Source organism: Anopheles stephensi, chromosome 2 (assembly GCF_013141755.1).
Source record: "Anopheles stephensi strain Indian chromosome 2, UCI_ANSTEP_V1.0, whole genome shotgun sequence".
NCBI lineage: Eukaryota > Metazoa > Arthropoda > Insecta > Diptera > Culicidae > Anopheles > Anopheles stephensi.
The window spans coordinates 62,987,224-63,012,918 of NC_050202.1; the positions used below are offsets into that span (position 1 = coordinate 62,987,224).

General features: G+C 46.7%; 1 protein-coding gene across 2 annotated transcripts; it reads left to right on the forward strand.

The window, feature by feature from the left end:
* Positions 1-277: 277 nt before the first annotated feature.
* Positions 278-25,547, forward strand: LOC118506687 (GTPase-activating protein). 2 transcript variants are annotated; one of them, XM_036044157.1, is made up of 7 exons: positions 278-1,266; positions 13,914-15,973; positions 16,754-17,004; positions 17,705-17,710; positions 18,560-18,758; positions 21,216-21,370; positions 21,458-25,547. In XM_036044157.1, exons 1-7 carry the CDS (start codon positions 1,212-1,214, stop codon positions 22,071-22,073), a joined length of 3,342 nt encoding a protein of 1,113 aa, XP_035900050.1. In that variant the 5' UTR covers positions 278-1,211; the 3' UTR covers positions 22,074-25,547. The 2 variants fall into 2 exon arrangements, with proteins under 2 accessions (XP_035900050.1, XP_035900051.1); XM_036044158.1 differs by lacking the exon at positions 17,705-17,710.
* Positions 25,548-25,695: the final 148 nt, after the last annotated feature.

Below are 25,695 nucleotides of genomic sequence, written 5' to 3' on the forward strand. Positions count from 1 at the left end.
AACTGTTTTAATTTTCCTGTGGGCAGGTCCTATGTGTAAATACGGTAGCAGTCGAATTCCGTGTGGAAAGTTCGAAAATTAGTTAATCTTTTGAACCTCAAAAATCTCCACTCATTTAACCGCTTATTTAACTCTCTGAATAAAAAAAACCATCCAACATTTCAAATACGACGCAACTATCCCACTATGCGAGAGAGCGGTTGAACGAAACTGAGCAATCGGAAGTAGAGGTGGCAAGAGAGTTTCTGTGCTGGAACAGTGTGCTCCAACCATTTCCACTGGATACTCGTGGGTAACGCAGTGTAAGCCAATTTTCTAAACGACTGTGCCACCAGTACGAATCACCGTTGATCGCACAAAAAGAAGTTTAAATCATCAGCACAGAACGGCGCACGGTTCGTGCAAAGTTTAGCAAGAAGTGAAAGTGTGTGCCCGAGCTTACCAGTTGTGTGTTGGAAAAGCAATCGTTTCCATGGTGTTGGTGATCAAGTTCGATTTGGTGCCCGATTTATGAATCAAAAACGGTGCTCTGATAAAAGGCGAAGAAGAAGTGAAGTGAGGCGAAGAAGAAGAGGCCACTTCGAATAGAAGGAAATCAGGCGCGTGAGTGTGTGTGCGTGTTGGTAGGTTGGTTGAATGGAATGCAATGCAATGAATGAAATCTCCATGCGCGAGCGAGACAGCGTACGTATGCGCGAAATGAAAGCCCTCAGTTGTGTGGTGATGGTGGTGGTGTGAGTGAGTGCGACCGTGCAGCGGATGTTCCACGCACACGTACACACACACACACCCACAGTGAACAACGCCAACGCCAACGGGAAGCAGCGGCCCAACCAGCAAGGTATCACACGCACACTAGACATCTCAATAGCTTTTGAGCCAGCGCTTCGAACGCAGCACAAAACGGTTCGTGCGTGTGTCTCGCGGATTCGTGGGAGTTACACATTGCGAACATCAGAGAGAAAAGCAACCAAAAAAAAACGACACACACGGTAAAACACACTATCAACGGGACGGACTACAGCAGCTTTCGTTGTGGCGGAAATCGTAGCGGAGTAGCAGCGGCATTGTCCAGCATTGACAAGAATCAAACCTGTGCGTTCGCGGCCGAGTTCGGGAAAGAGAATCCAATACACACCATCGGAAACAACATTGGCAGCTAACCCGCTGTTCGTCCAGACCTGCCGAGAGCACATAGTTATGGATTCAATATGGCTGACGACACACGTAAAGTTCGTGTCGAAGAGCAACTGAAGATCAAAATAGGTAAGTTTGGGCGGTGATTGATTCTCGTCGGTGGTAGGCTGTGCCCTGTTGGTTTTTTTTAATTGTTGGTTGGCTGGTTGGTGCTCGAGTGCAAATCTGTAGCAAGCATAGCTTCATTGTATTCCGTTGGGGTGCTATATTGTGTGTTCACCCGGTGGTAAACGTGAAGACGGAAATCCAACCTTCCAGAAGTGATTTAAATCCTGCAACGAGAAGAACCATTCAAGAAGGTGGGTGATGTGATCGAGAGAAGAAAAAAGTGTGTGTTTGTATAGATGTATGTGTGTGGCTCTGTTCGCGCCGTTAGTTTCCACTGTGTGTGCCGTGGAAGGCGGCTGGGAAGGTGGGAAGGGCAGTAGTGATTTTAGCTACCAAATGTACACTGTGCAATGAGCAGAAGAAGACCCGTGCAACAACGGAAGTACGTGATTAGCAACGGTAGAAATCTGTACTGGTTTTTGGTTGTTGTTGTTGTTGGAAGAAGCAAAACGTTGGTGGTGCGTATGGTTGTGAATCAAAGCAGTCATTGGAAAAACAAATCGTCAAAGTGACAGTTTAAAACGCATGGGAAACGAAGAAGAAGAAGAAGAATTACACTTGCGAAACAAAAACCAAATCGAAGCAAATTGATGTGTGTGAGCGAGGGCAGTGAGAAGGCAATGGAACGAATCACACACAACCCCATCCTTCAGGCTGCAAGAGTGGGTGGGTGGGTGGGTGGTTTGGTTGGGCGGATGGCTGGCTGGCTGGTTAGCTGGCTGGTGGGTTGATCCGTCGTGGTGCGCGGTAGTAACGAGAGATTGGTGTGAGTTACGTGCGCGGATTCGTCGTCCCTTTCCAGTGTGTGCGTGCGTGCGTATGACACAAGAACAACGCGCGTGTAGGCAGCGAGAATGCGTGCCGTTATGTTGCGTTGGTGCGGAAAGGGCTGCGAAGAGGGAGTGGAAGGCGAGCATGTTGTGTTGATTTCCCGTAAGTCGATTGAGTTGAGGAGATTGAATGTCAACAGAACCGAACTGTGTGTGTGTATGGTATGTGTGTTCCACATGAAGGCTTACCGTGTGTAGCAAAAACAAGCCGCGTGAGAATGAGAAGCTGCACAAATTCATCGGCAGAAGACAATCGACGCCAACTACAGCGAGTGTGCGTGTGTGATCAGTATGTGATTTTTTTACGAAACAACTGAAAAAGATCCACTCCAGCCTCCAATTTCCTTAGTTACGACAGTCGATTGCTTCGATTGATGATTCTTCGTCGAGTTTTCCAGCTTCCGACTGTTGTACTTCCTTGACTATGCAACCTCAAGGGGTCCTGAGACCTGCCCTTTACCGAAACAGGACATCTATGCTTGGGACGGGATTCAATGTCCATTTGTGCCGGTCGGATCTACTGTCGCCTCCACACCTCAGTAGCTCAGTCGTAGAAAAAATTCTGATTGTGCTAATTACACGCAAAATATTCCCTCTCGAGCTCCGGCTTCCGGTGCAGTATACAGCGGAAACAGAAACCGCAGAAAGGCGAACAAAACAAAAACATCAAGGATCAAGTTGAACCGAGTGTGCGTGGTGCGTCGTGTGGTTCGCAGGTGGTGTGGTCCACCATTTCCGGATCGAATAACCGTGGGAAGCAAACACATATCCCGAAGGACAGCTGAAACCGACTCGTGCACAGGAAGTGCAAGAAAATCCACTTCCCTTGCATCGTTTCTGCTGTACCATCAAAAATGTCCCCAACTCCGCAACTTCACTCTCACTTTTCCATCTCGTTTTCAGCTGATGGCAGCTAGTAAATCCTACCAAAACGCTTCAAAATGCTGCGTAGTGTAGTACATACATATTTTACTTTCTCCCTGTTTTTCCTCTTTTGTGGACAGAAAAAAAACAGGACTGGCAGGGAGAGTTAATGGTAGAAGGAATAATATTGGCCATCCACTGCTACTAAACCCCTGGTTGATACGGCACAGAGTTGCTGCTTTTCAGCGTTCCAGAGACGCGCAAAACACAATGCACAATGCAGTGTGGTTTAAGGGGGCCATTTCCCATGGACTCGTTTCTCATGGGATGAAAGAAAAATACAGCCGACAGTAGAGTACAGTTTTCCTCTCAAAGCAACAATTGTCCTCTTGGGGTTGGAATTTTTCTGCACCACATTGATTTAACAAGCGCAGCAAGATGGCAGTGAAAACAAAATCTTCTCCAAACTCGTGACGATTGTCGGTCCGGTAGGCCGTCGCTTGGTTGAAAGTGAGAAGCATTAAGAAATCGTTACGCATACAATTAACAACGCAAAAGGGAGTTACCGTGGTTACTGCGGGGAGATTTATCTGTCAAAAGTGATGCAGGTGATGATGAATTTAAACATCTTTTAACCCTGTGTGATTCGAAGGGCTTCCCTGCATACTGCTTTATATATTCTTAAGCACAAAGCCTGGTCCTGGTCCCATTGTTTCAATGCAAAACAAACCTCCAAAACGAAGAAAGTGTCCACCACAATGTCATCCAGACTATTTCAATTTCGTTCCGGTGTCTGTAGGTGCAGTTTCTGGTCATTGGGGATTTCCTTCGCTGCCGCTGGTCAGCATGGTGAGCTGTCCGCTGTGCGCCACTATTTTCTGTGAACAGAGCATGTAAACAAAAGGCGGGAGGAGGCTACACGTAGCTTCACATAATTAATCCCAATGAAATAGAAAGTGGCAAATTGGTGCGAGAGATGTTAATTGACGTTGATGAACGGCGTTGCTTCGCAGCTAGTCCATGACTGACGTCAACGTGTATAAGCGGGGAGGGAAGACCCAATGTCGTCGAGTGAAATCTGCCCGTACGAAAACAAAAGGCCATTTCAAGTGAGGACGAACCTCCAGTATATTCAACTTCTTGGAAAATCACTTTTGAATGTTGGAAAGCAGATCTCTACGAGATTTCCTTCGAGCAGATGTACTGGAAAATTGTATAGGACTCAATGCCTACTCAGATTGCAACTTAATTTCATTCGTTGACTCTATGTCCTAGCGATCCCTGCGCAGCTCTCAATGATCGTATGTATCATGTATATCATATGAGCATTAAGTTGAGCTGTTTTAGTTGAAGATCTTCATTAGAAAAAATAAATCCTTGATCGAACAAGCTGGATATTAACTAACTGACTAGTATCAGAGCCTCCGTCCATAAGTTGGAGAAGATTCTGGACAAGGCATTGTTATACAAAACCCGTAGTCGATTTTATTTATGTTTGCCAGTAACTTCCTGCAGATATAATACTGCTTAAAACTATACAGATTGCAACTGATTTGCAAGTATCAACATTCTGTCATTATAGCGATCGCGCTAGATCAACGCTATAGAACAAACGGGAAGCACTCATTAACAATGCAGCACGGTGCTACTGACGCTTCATACTCCATTAACGAGACTGTAGCGGGTTTAACCTTTTTTTTGTATTTGTTTGAATGCTAGCCGACAAACCGAAAGTGACTCATGAAAAGGCCAATGCCGCCAACACAAACGCCATGCGCGACGGGTAGTGACTTAGATCACGACTTTGCATTGGCCAATCGCATTGACAGGCGTCCAACGCGCTTAATACACCATTGTCGTCCAGCCCGTGATGCCGTATTGGGATTTTGCCCATGATTCATCATTGAATTTATGATGCCAATCGAAAGGCAGGACGTATCCTTCGCTGGCCACGTTCAATCCAGTCCACAACGAAAAACAACGAGCAAGACTGGTCAGTTTAAAAAATAAATAAATTTCATTATATTCTCATGACTGAGTTCAGTGGGCAGGGCTAGATCGTATGATCGTAAAAAGTAGGAACAACAAAAAAAAACCTCAAACCAGAAAGCGTCAGTATAATTTGGCCATAATATTTACGCTGATGAGCTCAAATAAAGAGGCACAATGCGCTCGGATATTAAATGTGCATTTCAAAGTAGATGCTTTACCGTACTTTCTAACCGTTTTTATGTCACTTCTTCACTTCCACAATTGCTGCTGCTACTCCCAGCACACCGTAAAACCCGGCAAAAAGTATTTTCGCGCTGTGCGCCAAATGACTCGATCAGTCCTATAACCGGCTGTCAATCGACACTCCGGGTCTCCGGTCGAATGGTTGATGGGCTTCGGGTAAAACAGTAACAGTACCCTTCAACTGACCTGAATACAGGACCGCGCTTCATCCGCCGTTGCTTGCGCGTGTGGTGTGTGTAGGCTTTTAAAGCCCGATTTACCCAGGTCGGCAATTTACCACTGGACTTGGGGGGGGGGGGGGGGGGGGGGAGTTCGGTGGCAAGTGTGCTATTTTTTTTTTTGCTCATTTGTTGCCTTTTCTCTCTGTTGCGTTACAGATTTTCTTTTAATGTTCGTACAGATTTCTCCTTGCTGCTTCTCATTTTTCCGCGCGATATTGTACCCCCGGGGAATCGGCATTTGAACCAGCTGTACGTGCCTTACCTTTAATGGTTTAATTAGCACATACACTGATGGAAGTGTTCCGAAATATCGGAACCGGGACTTACAACCACCGCACCGCTGATGGATGGACGGCAATGCTGTTGTTGGTGCTGCTGGCGCGTAGGCCGGATTATATGATAGCAATCTTGGTGGCCACGTCCTAACGGTGTTACTCGCCGATCGCCCACCACTCGTAACTGCAGTTGTCACTGGCGCACTGAGAGACACCCCCGTGCTGTGTCTGGTCTGGCTTTATTAGCCACCGTGAAGGTGGCAGCGTGACAGGTTGGTGCTTTTGCCTACTCAAGTTGCGTCAAAGCGGTGGCAATGGCGATAGGCATTTAATTTGCGAATGCATAATTTAACCTCGCCGTGTCGTTGGCGTTACGTGGGAAAACTAATCAATACCACACACAGAACCAAAAGAAAAGAAGCAAACGGCTTTAATTTTTCGTTGCTGAATTCAATGAATATGAAAGCTTCAATGCACTTCACTGGCCGTGCGTTCGATTTTAAACACGCGCCCCAAATCACCGCAGCCAAGAAAAAAGCCTAGGAAGTGCAGTATGTTTGATGCGCGTTCCGTATCAAGCCGAAGTATTCGTAAAGGCATTATCGATCATAAAACTGGCCCGCCAGTCTTGGATGGAACGCCTACGAAAGCAGTACAATCAAGCAGATTACATATATTTGCATCTGGAGCCAACAGTTCCGTAGGAAGATACTGTCCAACGAAACGAATATTGGATTATTCATTTTCATTCCCTCCATTTGGTTGGAGCGCGGAGTGGGTGCCATGAAACAAGCAGCAAAACACCCAGCGAGACACACGCACACACAGCATCCAATCCAGATTTGTCTGCGTGCGTCGTCCCAACTACGCGCGCCAGGTAGGCCAGACACCCGCCCGAGAGATACATACGTTCGTCCCACGGATGATGAACAACGCCCGCAGAAGAAACTTTCAATTTTTCGAAAGTTTTATTTTTCTTTCTTCACCCGCCGGCGAAGGAGCCTTCGAGCCTTTCATCATTACTGCCGCCACCGATCAGGCTGCCGACGAGACGATGCACGCGTCAATGTATGTGACGCGAAGTACTACTGATATGATGTCGCACGATCGCAGGGGGGCGACTCAATCAGAGGAGTTCAGAGGACCGACTACGCACCCGAGACTCGATCAACTGGATCGAGACTCTCTGCTAGGCAACACCTCGACAGCAACAAAGTTGTTAAAGTTAAAGCTCTGAAGATCGTTTATGCATTACGCCTTCACGCGGTTGATCGCTTTCTCCCATTGTGGAATAAAGTGTGTTTTAACTGGGGGAAGATTCGCTGGGCGCCCATGCCCGTTACCTGCATCGATACTTGCACCATTTAGACTAAACACATCCGCCAAAGTTCCCTATGGAAGGGTGATTATTCCCGAGGCAGTTGTACCAATCTGTCCCATACCAAGTGTCGTAACGATTAATCGTAGTTTGAAGGTGACAATGGTACAACAGACATACCATCATCATCATCATCATCGTGTGCATGATTAAAACGATCATCGCCGCCATCGTCATCATCATCGTGGTGTGTCACATTGGCCGTCGCGGCCCACGGAATGTCACGTAGCTGTGGCGGTGGTGCGTTTATTAGGAGATGATTGGGTTTTTTTTGCTGTTGTCGCTCCTTCCCAAGCGCTGCTAATGCTCTAACGCCTCCGTGCTTGAAATCGATCGTCGTCGTCGTACATTACGCAAAACACCAGCGGAAGTGTGGCCGAATAGGAAGCGTAATTTAGAAAGACGCTGGCGTTGTGTGTGGGGACCACTTTTTGGCTGTGAGACAGTATGTAAAATCCTAAAATCCATTTCGTGAAGACACCGGGCATTGTTCAACGATTAAATGCATTCGATATTCGAATAGATCGATTGGGAATTCCGTACGATATCTTTCCGGAGGAGGCACACCTGAGGTGCTTCGCGAGATAGAATGCATGCGTGGGCCACGTTTAATCGTCTAACCGAGACCACACCCCCAAACAGTAAACGTGTTGGCCACAGCGGCACCTTTTGATCGACTACCACACAACACTACTACTACTACTACTCCACTGACCTGCCCGCCAGCAGCAAGATGATGCTTGCCATACTTGACCAGGTTCGTGCTGTGGCGTTGTGCGATGGAGTGGAGCAGTATATGTCATTTCCGGTGGTCGTTACAACGATAAACCGACCCACATTGGCCGGCCGGTAGCGTTTCAAACTGACGCCATTTACTCATCAGCAGCATGATCATCGCGGAGAAGCAGTATTCCGTATGCGGTGCCGCTGTTAAGCAAAGGAGAAAAGGCAAATTCAATCTAACAGCACACAGCGCAGAAACCAAAAATTCACCAATATTACCAACCAACCGGTCTGACGGCCGGAAGTGTGGCTGATACAACCGTAGGTTGATAAAGTACGTAAGCACGAGAAACGTAGGAGCGGACGACGTGGAGCTCGTCTTCGAAGACGATGTGCTCCTCCGCCGACGTTGATGGTGTTTGGTATGTGCGCCACTTATCGGTCAGGAAATTACTTTATCTCCCATGCGTTCTCGTGCGTTCATACACACGATGAGACATGCTACGGCGCATCGGCCGCGACGTTGGGGCTGTCTTAACCTCTCGCACTTATTCACGCACCGCAAGACAACGCAATGATGTTCTCCCTTCGGGCCACGGAAGAGGTCAATGTAGATGATGTGATAGATGTGCGAGGCAGATTCGCGCACAGACTGCAATGTTTTCCAAGCACCATCTTCACACAATGTTTGGTGATGTTAATTGCTTTTCGTTCCGATCGTAAGTAAGCAGTAAAGGATTGTGATCGTCTTCGGAAGTCGAGATGAATTGTTGTATTAGTTATTACAGCTCATCAGATGTTCAGTTGTATCAGGTCCAGAGTTAGGGTTGGCATGCCTCCGAATGCTTAAGAATAAGGCTTTGCTTGTCATCTGCCAACTTTGGTCTTCTCAATTTCTTATTGCGAGCGTAATGATCTTGAGGGCTCTAGTGGCCTGACATGTAGAGATTATTTACTGGGCGAAGATGTGATCAGTATATCGTGACAACATAATTGACTAAAAACGACCAACAATCGCTAATCAAGGTTTTGTGAGTAAAAGATCTTGTTCAGCATCTGTTGCGATCACTATAGACTGATCTTACGCGCAGATCCTTTTTGATCGGACGAACCATTTAAGGCATTGACAAATTGCACTCCACAACAATGCATTTATTGTACCAGTGTCGAACAAGCTTGGGAATTTGAAGAATGCTACAGAAGTACATAAAAAATCACATTCAATTCTACTGTGTGAGACGAAGGTTTTATGGCAAATCGTTTTACTAGTGAGTGAGCGTGCTTCACTACAGCGTTCAACCTTCATCCTGTGCAGCAATCACACATCGCCAGTGATGGCAGAGCTATTTTAAGCAAACGAGTAAGAATGACTTCCGATCCGGGTCGTAGAAAAAGTGCAGGAAGCGAAAAGAAAAAAAAAACGACGCATATAGGAAGTGGTAGGTGTAGTACCGTCTGCGTCGCCGTCGTAAACGTGATAATTGTGGATCCATTTATCGCCATTGCCCGTAAATACGTGTGCTCTCCTGGGTCTCTAGTGGGACCATATTTTTCGAGCCGTCGTTAAATGCTGAACGTTTGTAAATATGTTTTACTGATTATTCACGTTTATTGGTTATTTTTAAAATCATTCGAACAATATTAGCTTCCATTTTATACGACGTGCTTAAAATAACACAATAGATGTCGTAAATTCTTCCAAGCATTTTAAAGGCTAGATACCGTTCAACAGTTTCTTGCCTCTTTACCCACATTTCTATACAATGATAACTATTCTAATGGCACACATATGGTATGATGCGTGTAGTATGTGTCACTTCCCGTATTTTTTTTTTTGCTTTACATTTATTCTTTCTTGCCTGAGATCTGACTCATTCCCACCGTCGTTCTAGTTGGTGTTTGCAGTGGAACGAGTCGGATAGGAGAAAAAAAAACTCAACCAACCGTAAGCTTCGTGGGCTTCTTGGCTTGAGAAGAAAGAACGAAAAAACAAAGTTACCCAGGCTGCAACAGGAAAAGGCCTCAGAGGCCGCCCGGCCGCCATCGCCGCCGCTGCCACCGAGAACACGAGTAGGAATCCGGGAAGGAAGCCCGAAGACAAGCATTGCTTGTCGTAATTTGATACACAATCGGCGGCGGCATTTCCTTCTGCCGTTGCTGCTGCTGCCCTGCAGTACGCTGGGTTTTGCTGTTGCTGTCGTCTGTTGGTGGGTATGAACAACCCACCCGGGGATGTGTAGTTACCAGCCAGTAGTGTTGGCCCACGGGTTCGGGTTCTTTTAAACGTTCCTTAATGAACGTAAACTATAACGTGTCTCCGGTTGGCAGCCAAAGCAATTGCGTTTCTCCTCCCGCTGCCGGCGCGATTCGTGCAGGGCCCACGATTCGTGGTAGTACTGTGGTTATGCTGTACTCTTACACCAACTCTTCATCACATAGTGTAGGATGCGAAGGAAGTAGCACGGTAGCAGAGGGCCGGGGTTCGCCCGATTAGCTCCTCAAAACGGCACCGTCCATTCCTTTAACAAGCTTGAGATTTTACTATTTTGTAAAGAATGTGTTTCCGGTGTGCGTTCCTCGATTGGAAGAAATTTATTGTGACTTCCTGTTTTTTTTTGCGACCAAGAATATTCCTTTTTTCTACTTCCGCGTCAAGTCTGCTTGGGTCTGGGTAGTTCGATGCATATTTGCTGTACAATCAGATGTGTCACAGCGAAGTAAACGATCAGCGGATTCTTGTCCAGAACAAGCAAGCGCTCCACTAAACCGGCCCCGTAGTTCGTAGCGATTGAATGGGAAGTGAAAAGAAACAATCAGTGCTTCCGAGTGCATCGCATTGCATCATCTTGATTGGTGCCGCATGATAGTGTTGGAGCATGTTGGCGCTTTGCGCTCCACACGTTAGTGACACACACTATCTCCAACGACGACGCTTGCGGCTGTGTGAGGGTACCCCTCTAGCAGCCGCTGCCATGCAGGCTAATTCATCGCTTCCGGTCCGATAAGCTCTCTGTGCGCCTGTGTAATCGAGCCCACTTTGCCCGTGAACATTTGAACCGAAGACCAAGCCACACGCGGACAGAAGCAATGTCAAGCTGTTGTCGAATCCGACCAACGAAAAGATGCTCCAAGGTGGGATGGGGTTGTGTAATTTAAATAAGAACCCTCCACTTGTAGTTTGCTGTTTGTGTGTTGTCGCGACATTCCGTCATGAGAAAGATGGCGGCCAGACGTAGCGAGACGTGTGCGGGTGGTGCTAGTAGCTCACATGCAGATGTTAATGAGTTCATTCATTCACCGAAAACGTTAGCACAGGGTTGCTACAGCGAGCGTGAAATAGGGGTGTTTTTTTTTTTTTTTGTTGTTTGAGTGAAACCCCGGCTTCAGTTCAACAACCGGCTGATGTGTGCCACGCCGCGTACGATCGTGCGAAAACACAAAGCAAACCGATCCCGAGTAACGCCGGAGCGTAACGAGTTTATTGGGGAATCGATTTGAAATGTGCCAAAGTGCCACCACCCACTTGCCTAGGAAGGGGAGGCTGCTTCCCCGCCTGTTTTCGTTCGCAATGCACACCACCGGAAGATTAAGCCTCCCCAATTCACCCGGTTTTCGCCCACCAAAGAGAGCTACTTTGGCACGCTGCGAAGTGTGATGAAAAACAGGGCAGCACGGCTACGAAACGATTGGGAATCCGGCAATGATGTTTATGTTTATTTTTTTCCAGGCACGTTTTACCAAAGAGCCCGTACCGTACACACATGCTTCATACATTCATTCAACACCTCCTGGCAGTGTCACTTGAGAGTTGATTTGTGTTTTCCCTGTTTTTTTTTGGTGTGTGTGAGTGTGTTCCATTAAGGTTTGCGCAATCGGCAAACGACGGCAATGGTGACAAGGTCACGCGTTCGAAGACTTCGTGCCTCGTACAGCTCACATACAGTGCTGGAAGAGTTGTTAGCAGCAGCAGCATGTGATGACCAACCATCCCGAGCGATTGCCATGTGCGACACGAGAGAGAGAGACTATCTCGAGGTGTTTCATTTGACCGCGCAGCAAATGTTTTGACATTAGAGTACAAGTACATGACGAAGTGAAAGTGGTCTTATCATTTATATGAAGCTCTTGTTTTGTTGCATTTTAGCACACCTGTTGTTAAAGTGTTTTATTTTTGGGAAAACTGCTCATCACAACTTCCTTATCATTGTATCGGTTTTGCTCAGGGCAGAAGCAAAGTGTTGAAGGTTGTGGCCACATACGAACCATTAACCTTGAACGAGCACCCCAAACGGCAAAACCATTGCGGCAATGAAACATTTGACCTTTGCGAAACAATTCTCACACACAACCACACGTGTCCCTAGTGCTCTAGTACCTCTAGCTCTTAGTAACAAACACCCTACAAAAGTCCTTCAGCAACAAGGAATACATTAACCAAACGTCCGAAAAAAGAAAAAAATCCTCAACGCGAACTTATACTTCCCCTCCCACCCGACGTAAGCTTCCGTTTGTGAATCGTTACGGTTCGGATGGTATCATCTTTTTTGTCCACATTTTTTCTCGTTCGTTTTGTGTGCCATTCAACCGTTCCGAACTGGAATCGATCGAAACTGTGTATACGTAGGTGTGGTGTAGAATGGCGAACAAACCACGTTATGAATGAAGATTAATATTGACAGCTGAATGCGTGGCCAGACAGGCCACAGGCGGCTTCTTCGGCTAATGGGGTCCGGATGGGGAGGTTACAGTTGGACCGAGGGAAACATATTCGAGCAACCATACCCCCATACAAGCAGGAATCGAACACTACCCGGTTCGGAACCGTTGAGAACGAGCAGCTAGGGGGGGAGAGAAGCATTTTCCATGCGATGCTTTTCCGCCTTGCGTCCATCTCTGATGGCTTTATTTATTGTCAATTATTGTCAATCGCATGTAGATAGTCGCATGTCGCTTTTGCCATCCAACCCGACCACTTAACGTAACGGACAGGTTTTATGCCAATTTGCCCGGTTACTTTTAGCATATTTGGTTACCGGTTGTTTCGGAAGGCACACGGGGCTGCTCTGTGCGATTGCGAATGGGATGAATGTGCTCACCGCGAAGAGACATGCGCAGAGACCCCGCACGAAAGGAGAATATATCTTGGTTGAATCAAAAACACATGCCACAACCCCTTGCGCGCTGGTTCCATTCATAACTCAAAGGGAGCGATGGTGTATACATGCACGTGTGTGTACGGGCGCTTGATATCAATCATTCGGGTACCGAGCAAAATCCGCGCATTATTGATCTCGTTCGGGTGACCTTTCGCGAACCTTGTTTTTTTTTTGTTGGAATGAATATTACATCATTTGCAGCACCATTGCAGTAGTGACCGAAGACCCATTCCAACAGTTCCTATTTAAAATTGTCGCAGGAAGCGATGATGATGTTCCGGTGACGAATCGGCCAAGAAGCGAAGTAGTAATAGTACTTTATGCATTAATGATTCATTTGTTGCTTGAAACGGAACTGATTGACTGTGGACGGGGTAGAGGGGAACAGGAGGAGTGGAGAGACGGGGAAACCATTTCCCTTCTCCATTTACGCATCACAACTACCGACAAACCGTGCCCGACTCGATCGAATAGAAAATGACATCACATGTTCGTGCGCTCGAACAAACCCGTCTAGAGCGTGTCGCCTGCGGGTCTGCCGAAGCCGCGTTGCCTCCGCGTGCTGTAACCGTGTGTCGGCCAAGACCTTATCAAGTCCTCATATCCGCAACGGGAACACTCCTTTCTTGCTTTTCCACTTCCCTACCGCACGAGCACGCGTTTAGGCTTCAATGTAACGGACGGAACTTCGTACCTAGGGTTTTCAGTTGAACGATTATGAGGCTTTTCAAGGTGAACATTTATTTAGCTATCTTCTTGTGATTCGAATTTAAAGCATTTTACAACGGGACACTTCAACCAACAGTAAGGCAAACCACTCGGGCAGTTACCAAGATTCGAAAATTATTAATAAACCGGCACATGATACATTATTTGCACACTAATTCTATAACACGGCCCTTTTCTTTACCTTCATTGCTTCACAGGGGAAGCAAAAAGTCTCGTGGGACGCAGCAGCAATGGTGGTAGTGGCACGTCATCGAAGGAAAACCGAGATGTGTACTGTACGATCGCGCTCGACCAGGAAGAAATTTGCCGGACGCCCACGATCGAGCGTACCCTGTCGCCGTTCTTCGGCGAAGAGTACCAGTTCGAGATACCGCGCCCGTTCCGCTACCTGTCGGTGTACGTGTGGGACCGGGACCGGCACCTAAAGCAGGACAAACCGTACGGCAAAATAGCGATCCGGCGCGAAGATCTGCACCAGTACAATCACAAGGATCACTGGTTCCCGTTGCGGCCGGTCGATGAAGACTCGGAGGTGCAGGGTATGGCCCATCTGCTGATCAACATTGACGACGGCGTTGGCAACCTGAAACAGCACACCGGCGAGTTTGAGGACTATCGGTATCTCACGCAGCCCGCCACACTGTCTTGGTTGCATCAGCAGCAGCAGCAACAGCAACAGCAGCTTCTTCACCAAAATCATTTAAATCAGCACAATCTTCACCACGAATCGAAGGAGAACAGTGGCATTCTTCCATTTCATCAGACCGCACACTCTCCGAACGCATCGTCCAACAATGCGCTGATGTCGGTACAGCTAAACAGCTCGGTCACTAGTACAAATCTAAAGTTATTTTACCCCACCAAGGGTAGCAACAATGCGCACCCACTCCTCGGCGGGTCTGTGGAAGGTGGCGGCGGCGGTGTTGGTGGTGGTGGTGGCGGGGGAGGTGGAGGAGGAGCCGGTAGCCAGATGACGCCGCTACTAAAACTATTCGATTCCAGCCACACATCGCCACTGCTACTATCACTGTACACGAATGGCGCGGGTAATGGGGAGCTCGGGCATGGGCCCGGGACCGGCGGTATGTTGGTCGGAGTCGGTGGAGTGACCAGCCGGATCACGATCAAACTAACCGAGTGTGTAGATTTGGCGCGCAAAAATGGTCTCTGTGATCCGTACGCGATCGTGGTGGCGCACTACTCGAACAAAAAGACCATCACCAAACGGACGAAGGTGCGGAAGAAGACCATCAACCCGTCGTTCGACGAAACGTTTAGCTTCGATCTGTGCATCGATGCGTGCGGGAGCGACTCGTCGAAAAGTGACAGCAACAACATGTACACGGTAATGCCGCTCGGCGGCGCAGACCTGTGTGAGGTCGTCATTAGCTTCAAGCACGCCAGCCCAGGCATGGGAGACGATGTGTTTCTGGGCGAAATTCGCATCCCGGTACGGGGGAAGCAGCAACAGAATGCGGTCCAACCGAGCGCTTGGTACTTCCTGCAGCCGCGCACCAGCCAATCGAGGCCCATGCGGACCTGTGCAACGCCACCCGGCACCCGGCTGTCCTGTGACAATTCGCTCGGATCGTTACGGTTGAAGCTGAACTACACCTCCGACCATGTGTTTCCGTTGGCAACGTACGATCAGCTGTATAACGTGCTGATTCAATCGATCGATCAGAAACCGATCACTGCCAGCGCGGTACACATCCTCGGTGAGATCAGTCACAACAAAACGGAGGTAGCGCAACCGCTGGTCCGTCTGTTCACGCACACGAACGTGATTGCGCCCATGATAAAGGCGCTGGCCGATCACGAAATATCGAAGCTTACCGATCCGACGACAATCTTTCGCGGCAACACGCTCGTGTCGAAGATGATGGACGAAGCGATGCGTCTGTCCGGGTTACACTATCTGCACGCTACGCTGCGCCCGATCGTGGAGGAAATCTTTGCCGAAAAGAAACCGTGCGAAATCGATCCGTCCCGGGTGAAGGATGTCGGTGCGATCGAGGGCAATCTGCACAACCTGCAGGACTACGTGGGGAAGGTGTTCGAAGCGATCACGAAGAGTGCGGTCAAGTGTCCGGCGATACTGTGCGAAATTTTTCACAATCTGCGCGAATGCGCGGCCAAGTATTTCCCGCAGAACAAGGAGGTACGGTACTCGGTCGTGTCCGGGTTCATCTTTTTGCGGTTCTTCGCACCGGCAATCCTGGGACCGAAGCTGTTCGATCTCACGACCGAACCTGTGGTAAGTGTTACAGTTATTATAACGAACGGGTGGGTACTGTTGGGAGTTATCAAGGCTGAGTTCAATGGCGTTCGTCGTTTATTGCAACTTCCGCTTGCTCTCTCTAGACTTGCTGAGGCTCCGAATTTGTCACAATGGCGGCAGTCTTTTGTTATCGTTTATCGATACACCTAACCGCCACACTTCCGGTTTGCTTTGTCCCATACTGATTAACACGTGAGAAACGCTTAGATTAGGGGTTATGTGTGACAAAAATAGTTAGATATTGAGCGTGCAGCGAAGTAGAGAATTATTTTCCAGTTATTTTCGGGTTGCGTTGTTGCTCGTGTTTTGCTCTGCTTATCGAGCAGACAAGATCGACCTATGTTACACCCTCCGATAGCAGGCAACACGGACGCGAGGATTAATAATCTTATCTTATCAAGCGCACACACACGCTTTTTTTTTCGCGCAGACTCTCCGCGGGAGTGTGGTCGCTTCATTCATTGATGCTTTGCCACAGCTCTTCGTTTGCATTAGATAAGAGTATGTGTGGTGTTTGCCGCGTTAAAAAGGTACATTACTTAACGGTTTGTGAATGAACCTAAGCGTCGATCAGGGCTCTTGCAGGGCACGCGTGCCTAACAGGAAAGCGCGTTTGGTACGGATCGGAAAGCTTCCACGATAAGATGATTCGTGGTAGTAAAACTGGCAGCTGTTGCGTTTTCCCTGCGAACTACTCCTGTAAAGCTGCCAAACATGTTTCTCACTCTGTGTGCATCAATTTCTCTTCGATCGCAGGACGAGCAGACTACGCGCACCTTAACGCTGATCTCCAAAACAATCCAGTCGATGGGCAACCTGGTCAGTTCGCGATCGGCGCAGCAACCGTGCAAGGAGAAGTACACGGAGCAGCTGTACAAAAAGTTTTGTACGGAGCAGCACGTCGAAGCGATAAAGCACTTCCTCGAGGTGATCTCTACCGTCGGCGCTACCAGCGCTGGCGATGGGCAATCATGCAGCATGCTGGAACCAGTGGTTCTTAAGGAAGGGTAAGTAGTGTAGGAGTGAAAGGTTCCGATATCTTGCCATAAGGTCTTCTAATGCAAGCATCTTCGTCCCTGTACCCATTGAGCCTCAAAATATGTGTGTGTGTTCTAGTGTCCTTTAAATATCCTTGTAACATGTTCCCTGTTAGAACCTTGTTCTCTGTCTTCGTTCACGGATGTTATGTACCAGTACCCTTAGCGAACACCTCAAATGACTCAATATCGTTGAACCTAATGGATGTATTTCCCAATTCTCCTCTCAAAACCCAACCCAACCCAATCACAAAATTTGATCGTAAAGCAATCGGATATCCATCACACCCAGTCATATGTTGTTCCATATGCTACGTTTGTTGGTTTGTGTTGAAGTGTTTGATATGTGATTCAAAAGTGTGATCTTACAATCTCTCTATTTCCACTCATTTATCGTTGTATATCTATATTTTCTTCTATTTTTCTTCCACCCTCTCTTATCTTTCAACCCACCCCCTTCTATCTACCCCACACAAAACAATTGGACGAAACACAATCTAATCGATCGGTTGGGCTTGTCGACCAAAATGGTGTATTTAAAAATTGCATCCTCCATGTACAAACGAAATTGCGTGTACGTGTGTGCGAATGATTGAATGACAAAACGCATCATTGCACCTACTATCACTAACTAATCTGGTGGAAATGTTTCGTAATATCCATCCGGAAGCGAATGGTAAGTGTGGCCTGCTGGACATATAGTGTTGCTGCTACTGGTTTCGTTTCTTTTTTTTTTGTCTGTTCCGTTAAGCAGCTGATCAGATATGTTAACATTTTTTGATTTTGATACTTCAATCCGCTTTCTTATGTTTGCCAAACTATTATTTCTGGCCATTCTTTCTAGCTGTTTTTTCTGATCACTTAAAACTCAATATCTGCTGCGCGTTTCTGTCTTATGTTTAACGTAAACTTCACAGATGTTCCCTTGTGACCTTTAGTCCCTCTCCACTGTATCCAGCATCACAGTGAGCACACATTGCTAGTTGGCTAGAGTAGTATCGGCTATGCTCGATCACGCAGCACGTAGCCAAGCGACGGATTGCATTGCCTAATTCCTGTTCATCTTCCAGACATCTTATCCTTTACCTGTACTGCTCAAACACTTCCATACACCTAGTCCATTATCAATTTATGGCAATTGTCTTAGGCGTTTGTTTCATCCATCCGCTGTTTTATAGACGCACAACGGACAAACATGTTCTACGACCCATTGTGAATTAAGATTCGTTAAACAATGCCGTAGGAAGCTGTATTGTTTTCACGATTTTTTTTAAAGATTCTGTTTGGTTTCGTTGTTATTTGGTTGTTCTTCGTCGCTTATTACTTGGCTAACTTGGCTACTTGGTATCTTGCTAATCTGCTGCGTTACGATTAGCGTGTAACGATTTTCTTTTTTTATTTCTAGCCAATTATCATTGTGTCATTAGTACACTAATTTGCCCCAAAAAAAAAACGAATGAAGCTTATGAGGTTTTGTTTTGCTTCTTTTTTCTTGGCTTCTGCCCTTTTGTGCGCACGCCCGCAGGATGATGACAAAGCGCGCCCAAGGACGGAAACGGTTTGGCAGGCGGAACTTCAAGCAGCGCTACTTCCGGCTGACGACCCAATCGCTCAGCTACGCAAAGGCCAAGGGAAAACGACCCATCTGTGATATACCACTCGCTGACATACTGGCTGTCGAACGGCTCAACGAAAGGAGCTTCAAGATGCAGAACATTTTTCAGGTGAGTGCAACCATGCCGTTTGATAAGTGATAATAGTATGTTATTTATACCAAACGCTGAACAAAAAGCAACAACAAAAGAAAACCGCCTCTGGGGCAATAGGCCATTACATCGCAGTCAGTTGGTTGATTTGCTTTCATATTTGCGTACATAAACCATTCTTTGCACTTTCCCATCCAGTTATGGGATCACATACGGAGCAATTGTGAAATGTATTTGTTGTAAGCTTATTGAAAAGCATAAAAAAGCCCCAACATAAGGTGCATGAGGCGAGATGCTTTTTTTTTTGTCCAAAGCTATTAAGACGGTAGGTAGGTGGAACAAAAAGACGCCTTTATACGCCTTCCTGCTGGCGGAGTAGGACCACAAGGGGGGCGGCACTCGCAATCAACATAATTGTGGGAATACTAAAGCACAACAGCATAACAACAGAAAAATGCGCCAATCTCTATGCCCTTAGCACGGCATCCCCCGGCATCCATATGCTCCCGCTCTCTCTCTCTCTCTCCTTACTGCATGTTGGTGGCGCGGTTGGCCCACATTACACACCAAGCATAAGAATGGAGATGAAAGAAACTAAAAGAATTTACCATTGCGAGGCAGATACATGAAAGGCGCTTGCTTGACAGGCACATGCAAACATTAAAGTTTAAAGCCGAGCCTTAAGATTTCCAAACGACCGTAAAAGAGTGCCAGTGCACCGGCAGTAACAGTCAGTGCAAACGGGATGGTCGTAGGAAAAAGAAGATTAACAATAGTTTTGAGGAAAACAATTGAATGAGACATGTGGGGGTGGGGGGTGAATGGACGCTAAATTACGGCCCGAGAAAGAGACACATTGACGACCAAAGAGCTCCCCCTTGCCGAGCTTGTGCCTAATAGAGAGCATTATGGTTTGTAGTAGTTTCACTTTTATTATTTCCCACCGGTTCGTTTTCCACTAGGAGCCAACCTGAACTGAAAATGGGGTGCCGTTTTTTCCGTTAAACCCGCAGCCGCCCGCACATTGGAGTCTGGTACGCCTTTGAAGAAGGTTTGGGCGACGTTCGACTAATGGGAATGAAATAAGCCTCGGACGGTTTTTCACCCCATAATGTTTTACCCCATTGCCACATACACTACTCGTGGTGCGGTAGTGGTGGGTCCGGGAGACTTGGTCTCTTGGTTGGCAACTTGCTCCAGTGCGCAGGTCTCGTCCAAATACAGCAGAGCATAGTGGGAAAATGTTTTTCCATTCATGAAAGCTCCTCTTGCCATCCGAACCGAATGTTGTTGTCCCGCTCGAACAAACGGGCACACGGATGACACACTTCATTCATTGTTAGTGCAGCGATGGTATGTTCGCGCTCCTTTCGAGGCATCGAAGGCTGCCAAGAGTTTGGTCGTACGTACAGCACCGGGTGTTGAAAGAGGCAGCATACCGCATCCCATTCATGGAATTGGATGTTATTCCTTTCTGAGGTCGGTCAAGGATGAATGCGCGTTGCCAGCACCAGCGGGCACGGGCATGAACCAGTGAGAACGTAGGGCCAGAATGAGCATGCCGTATGAAATAATGTATTTTATGCACAGTTTAAAATTAGTGAAAAATTTCAGCGTATGTTTTCTTACTTCTTTCAAAATATTACATTTTTTAAATAATTTCAATATTTCAAGCCGAGCGCCAATTTTTGATCCCCCCATATCCGCATCTTATCCATCCAAAAATCGATAACACATCTTCAATGATAAATGCAAATGAAGCAACCTCATAACCAATTGCACCATTTTTAAATATGCAAACGATATCGATTAAAACCAGCCGCAGCCGCAAGGGAATGTATTCTGATCACATCATCAACGCGGCAATATAACTGCACCCATTCGCATGCTCTTATTTGGCAGCTGACGCCATTGGGATGTCCCGCCAGAATCTCGTATCTCCCCCATTGTTGCTCCCGTTAATGAGCACACAGACCCGCATGGCGTTAGTGGCAAACTCCATTTGAAGTGAGCTTCCTGTGCAAATGCATTATTGCAGGTGCTTCCTTTTAGGGAGGCGCCTTTTTAAGCGCTGTACCACGAACGTAGAAACTGTGCTAGGAAAGATTTCGAACAAGAATTATACGCTCGCAATAACAATTGCGTACTCCTCCTTCCAGGGGAAAATTGGGTCACTGAACTGAGGCTGGCTGGATGGTAAAAGGAAAGGAATTCAAGTCTATCATGGAGTTGATTTCGTCGTTCAGATACTCGGGCGTTGTCCGCATCCGATGGCTAAAATTGAGCAGTTTTTTTTTAACTTTCGAATTAGACATACTTTGCCTTTTCCATTCATAGAGATGTAGTTTAAGGACTTCTGAAGTTGGTGAACACTTCTAAGCGGTTGTCGAACCGGAAGTCCGCACACACAAAGTTAAAGAAATAAAACAAATTTAAATCGCTTCTTAACCCTCTTTGCTCCTACCTTTATTGCAGATAATCAAAAAAGACCAGCGACCTCTCTACGTGCAAACAGCGAACTGCGTGGAGGAAAAGGAGTGGATCGATCTGCTGAGTAAGATCTGCCACAGCAACAAAGCCCGCCTGGTAAACTTCCATCCCAGAGCGTACATTAACAGTGCGTGGACATGGTAAGTTTCCGTTGTTTTGCTTCTACTCAAAGTAAGAATTGTGTGCTCTGAGTACCTCATTGTCATGTACGCCTTTGCCCATTCCAGTTGCAACGAAAGTGACCAATACGCGCCCGGCTGTACGCCGCAAAACAGTGTCTCATCGTCAAGCCCGTCCGAGATGGAGCTCGCAACCGCACTCGATCCGGCGCGCGATCTACAGCGACTCCACTCGCTCATCATCGCCAACATTAACAGCCTAGAGGTGCTGGATCCAACGACGGCCTACGAAGATCCGATGGCGGCCCGGAAAACGATCAAAAAGTTGAACGAAATTGCTACCACGCTCGAGCAGATACACCGCAAGTACAAGTCGATGTTGGCGCGTGACCTCAAGTACGGTAGCCGGCAGGCACCGATCGGGGACGATAACTATCTGCACATGCCACGGTCCGGTTTTACGGCAGTGATGGCGGCCGCCAGCGCTGCAGCAGCGACTACGGCCGGCACCGGTACGCTAAATAATGGATCCTCAGCGACCAACGCGCCCTGCAACACTAACAGCAGCAGCGGTGGTGGTCCGGTGGTCGGAACGCTAGGCAGTGTAACGCCGATCACTGTTGCCACCCAGCACTATCCCGATGCAAGCTTGGCACACTTTTTTCCCCATCGGAGTTTGCTAATGCGTGGCGCGGACGGTGGCGATCCGTTGACGCAATGCTAGCGAGCGAGCACGGCAAAGGACTTCATCGCGCGCGCTGTGCCGTGGACGATGATGGACGCGCAGCAATACTCGACGCCGATGGGGTGTGAATCAACCGTTCGCAGGGGACAATCATCTCTGAACTATACTTTCCATTAGTTATCACAACCTCACACACACACACAGACACACTGTAGTTCGTGCGGTATGGCAAACCCATACCGGGTGCGCGATCTACATTTAATTTATTTATTGTATAGAGCGAAGAATTTATTTAGTATTCGGAGTATGTTTTGTACGCGGGCGCTGATGCGTAACGTGCAACAAAGATAACACAGATCCTCTTGCCTTAATATGATCACGTGGACACAACCCAGACGGATCATCGATTTGCGATCATGAAGCGCAACAGAAGAAGAAGAAAAAACGAACGGAAACGATCAGCATTATGCAGCACCAAAATTAGCGGACGATATAGAGGGGGAGAGAGAGAGATGGAGAGAGAGAGAGAGAGAGAGAGAGAGCGCGCACAAATCATAGGGGAGATTTTTTTTTAAATTTAAAATTTAAATTTTGACCGTTATTAGTGTTTTTTTTACAATTTTGTTGGATTGGTTTTGTTTTACCTTTTGCGACAGGCAGCCGCCTTAGGTTGGAGAAGAAGGGTGGACAACATTCTCCTCCATTAGCGCACTTAAAAGCGTTTGTTGTAGTAGAGCAGATTGTAGCTATGGTAGCAATTATGAACTGTTTTTCCTTCCTTTGTTTCATACTTTTAGGCACAAAATTTCGAACAAAACGGAAGGATCCTTATTTTCCCTGCGAAACGGCTAACGGAAGATATCGGGTTTTGTTTGCGCTGTTTCGATGTTGGTTAGTAGGCCCGTCAGCCGCAACTGGGTTAACTGTATGTATGTAGCTCTCTACCACTCTCTCTACCAGTCTGATAATCATTCCACCGTTGGGAACGTAGTACGTTTTTGTTTGTTTGTTTTATTTTACTTTTGTGTTTTGAACGTAAACCCCACACGACAGACACGTGTCTCCTCACGTGAACAAACATTCTTTGCTGGATGCTGGTAACAAAACAAGATTCTGCCTCAACTATATATATATATATATACACATACAACAAAACGGTTTTTGAAATAGATAATTCCCTGGTCGGCCTGGGTCGGGCTCTGTGCACAAGACGCCGGCGCACCACATTACATTGTTACTGTTTACGATAGACACTAGGAGCAGGAAGTCTAACCAATTCGATAGTCTCAAAAAGCGTCGACCATAATTTTGTAATCTCAAACTGTGGTTTTTGTTTCATTAACAGACAGACACACACACACACACACACACTAATTGCTTTTGCTCTGCAAACTGCATTCCTGATAGTGAATGAGTGAATGAGAGATGCACCCCTCTTCGTGTCGACTAACTCACCCACTCACTCAGTGGTTTGTCGGCACGGAGAGTTAAATCCTTTCTCGTGATTCAACTCTTAAAGAGTGAGTATACGATTCAACTCACTACTCTAACTCATTCACACGGATTTAGTTCACCTTACTGAGTGATTATTCCCATCACCAATTCCTGAACCTAACTGCCTGCCTGCCGGAGTGGCTGGCTAAGGCTGGAACGAAATGATATTGAATGTGGTCGTTTAACAAAACCCGTGCATCCTATCTATGTGCAGATATATGGGAGAAGGAAATGATTCGAATTTATAATAAGACTACACTCTACTAGCCAGACAGACCGAATAGACAGCACCTGGCAAACACATCAATATTGTGCAACCGCAAGCAAGACAAGAGAGATGTTTGTTGTTATTAATTTCCTTCTTTTTTTATTGTAAGAAACAAATGTAGGAAATAACTTCTTAAATCATTGTGTGTGTGTGTGTGTGTATGAGAGGGATGAGTAGGATGTAAAACTGCACACAAAATAACTTATGCACCTAACAGAGAGAGAGAGCGACACACACACACAATTAATTTTTAGATGAAAATTCGTACTCAAGATGCAACATTTGTGTCGACAGGCGAGTAGATTTGTAAGGTACAAATAGGAATCCAAATCTTGTGGTTTACGAGCCAAGAAGAAGGCAGACGACGCAAGGGTGCCTATATTATTGGTGGCCGGATGATGAAACTAGCGCGCCTTGATGAGGATGAGAGATCTCTTTACATCCGATCCGATCCGCACCCTTGTGCGCGCTTGTGTATGTGTATGTAGAGAACTGTAGAAAATACACCTAAAAACCCCTGATTGTACCATACGATGTAGCCTTCTTAAAACGAACACCACCACCACCAGAGAGGAAAACCCCTGCACTAGGGGTAGAACGATATTTCCACAAAATTGAAAAACGTTTTTCCATATAAAAAAACAACAACAAAAAACCAACTGAAATTGCATGTTGTGTGCATTGTGTGTGTGCGTGTGTGTCCGGTTACTAAAAGCGTGTATGTGATGTAGAAAGCTGCGCTGTATAAGAGCTGTTTAAGAGCACGATCGATGAAGCGATTCACGGCGGAACGACTGCTGGCGTTAGCGGTCAGCAGCAACACGATAAGTGTAGAATGTGTCTCCAAATAGTATTGGGTATTAGAGTAGTCGGCGTCGTGGACCTTCCCCCAACCCCGGTCGTCATCGGTCCGCTAGCGCCTTCCGCCTGATTCCGCCTGAACGCCGGGAATCTCAATAGCAAGGAACGGCACGGAGTCATTCAGCATAGGTGATGAGATATGGCGTCCTTTTATCAATGGGATGGGAGGAAAAATGGGGGATGGGGGGTTCTGTTGCGCATTTTAGTTTTTTTTTCCTTTAAATTTCCAATCCGGTACGGCACCAAAAACCAATAGTCGCGCACAAAAGAAGGCAGAAACGCTAGCTTTAGTTTCTTTGTAAAATTATTGAGCCGCGTGCAATGGAGAAGTATCTCGCCGTTCTCTACATGCACCCCTACCCCCACCTAAATCGTCTTCGTCCACACGGTCCAGGAAAATGGGCGCACAATCTGGTTTTGTGGAAAGCGCTGTATACTATAGTGTACGGTTACGGAACTCTTTTTTGGGGGGCAGTTTGTATTTTATATAGATAGGGACAAATCGGCTCCGGCAAACCTGAGATATGGAATATTTTGTACGAGACACGTACGAGTTATGCGTGTTGCGAGTTTTGACACGCGCATGGCCTTTACGACGGTGGCTACGCGTTAAACAATGTGGAATATTAGGCGAGATGCATATTATATTATACATACATTATATGGAACTATTATACTATTACTATTATTATTATTAATATTATTAACTTTATTGTAGATACATTAATAATGTGTCCGTTTTTTTGTTAGACAGTAAGTGAACGACAGAGAGAGAGAGCGAGAGAGAAAAATGATAACTTAAAAACAAACACTGAGTGAACTGTTACAAAACATATTTCACTACTCCTGATTATGAGATAAAGAATAAGGAATCGAACAATTGAAAACATGTGCGAATGAGTTGCTCCATGTGTTGGGACGATCATGTTTTGAAAGAAATATTCCTTTATACTAATTAAAAAATTTGATTAGGCTTTCTACGGGAAAATTGAAGTTTAAGTTTTAAGTGGTCCGGTGGCTGAGGCGATAACGGCGCCG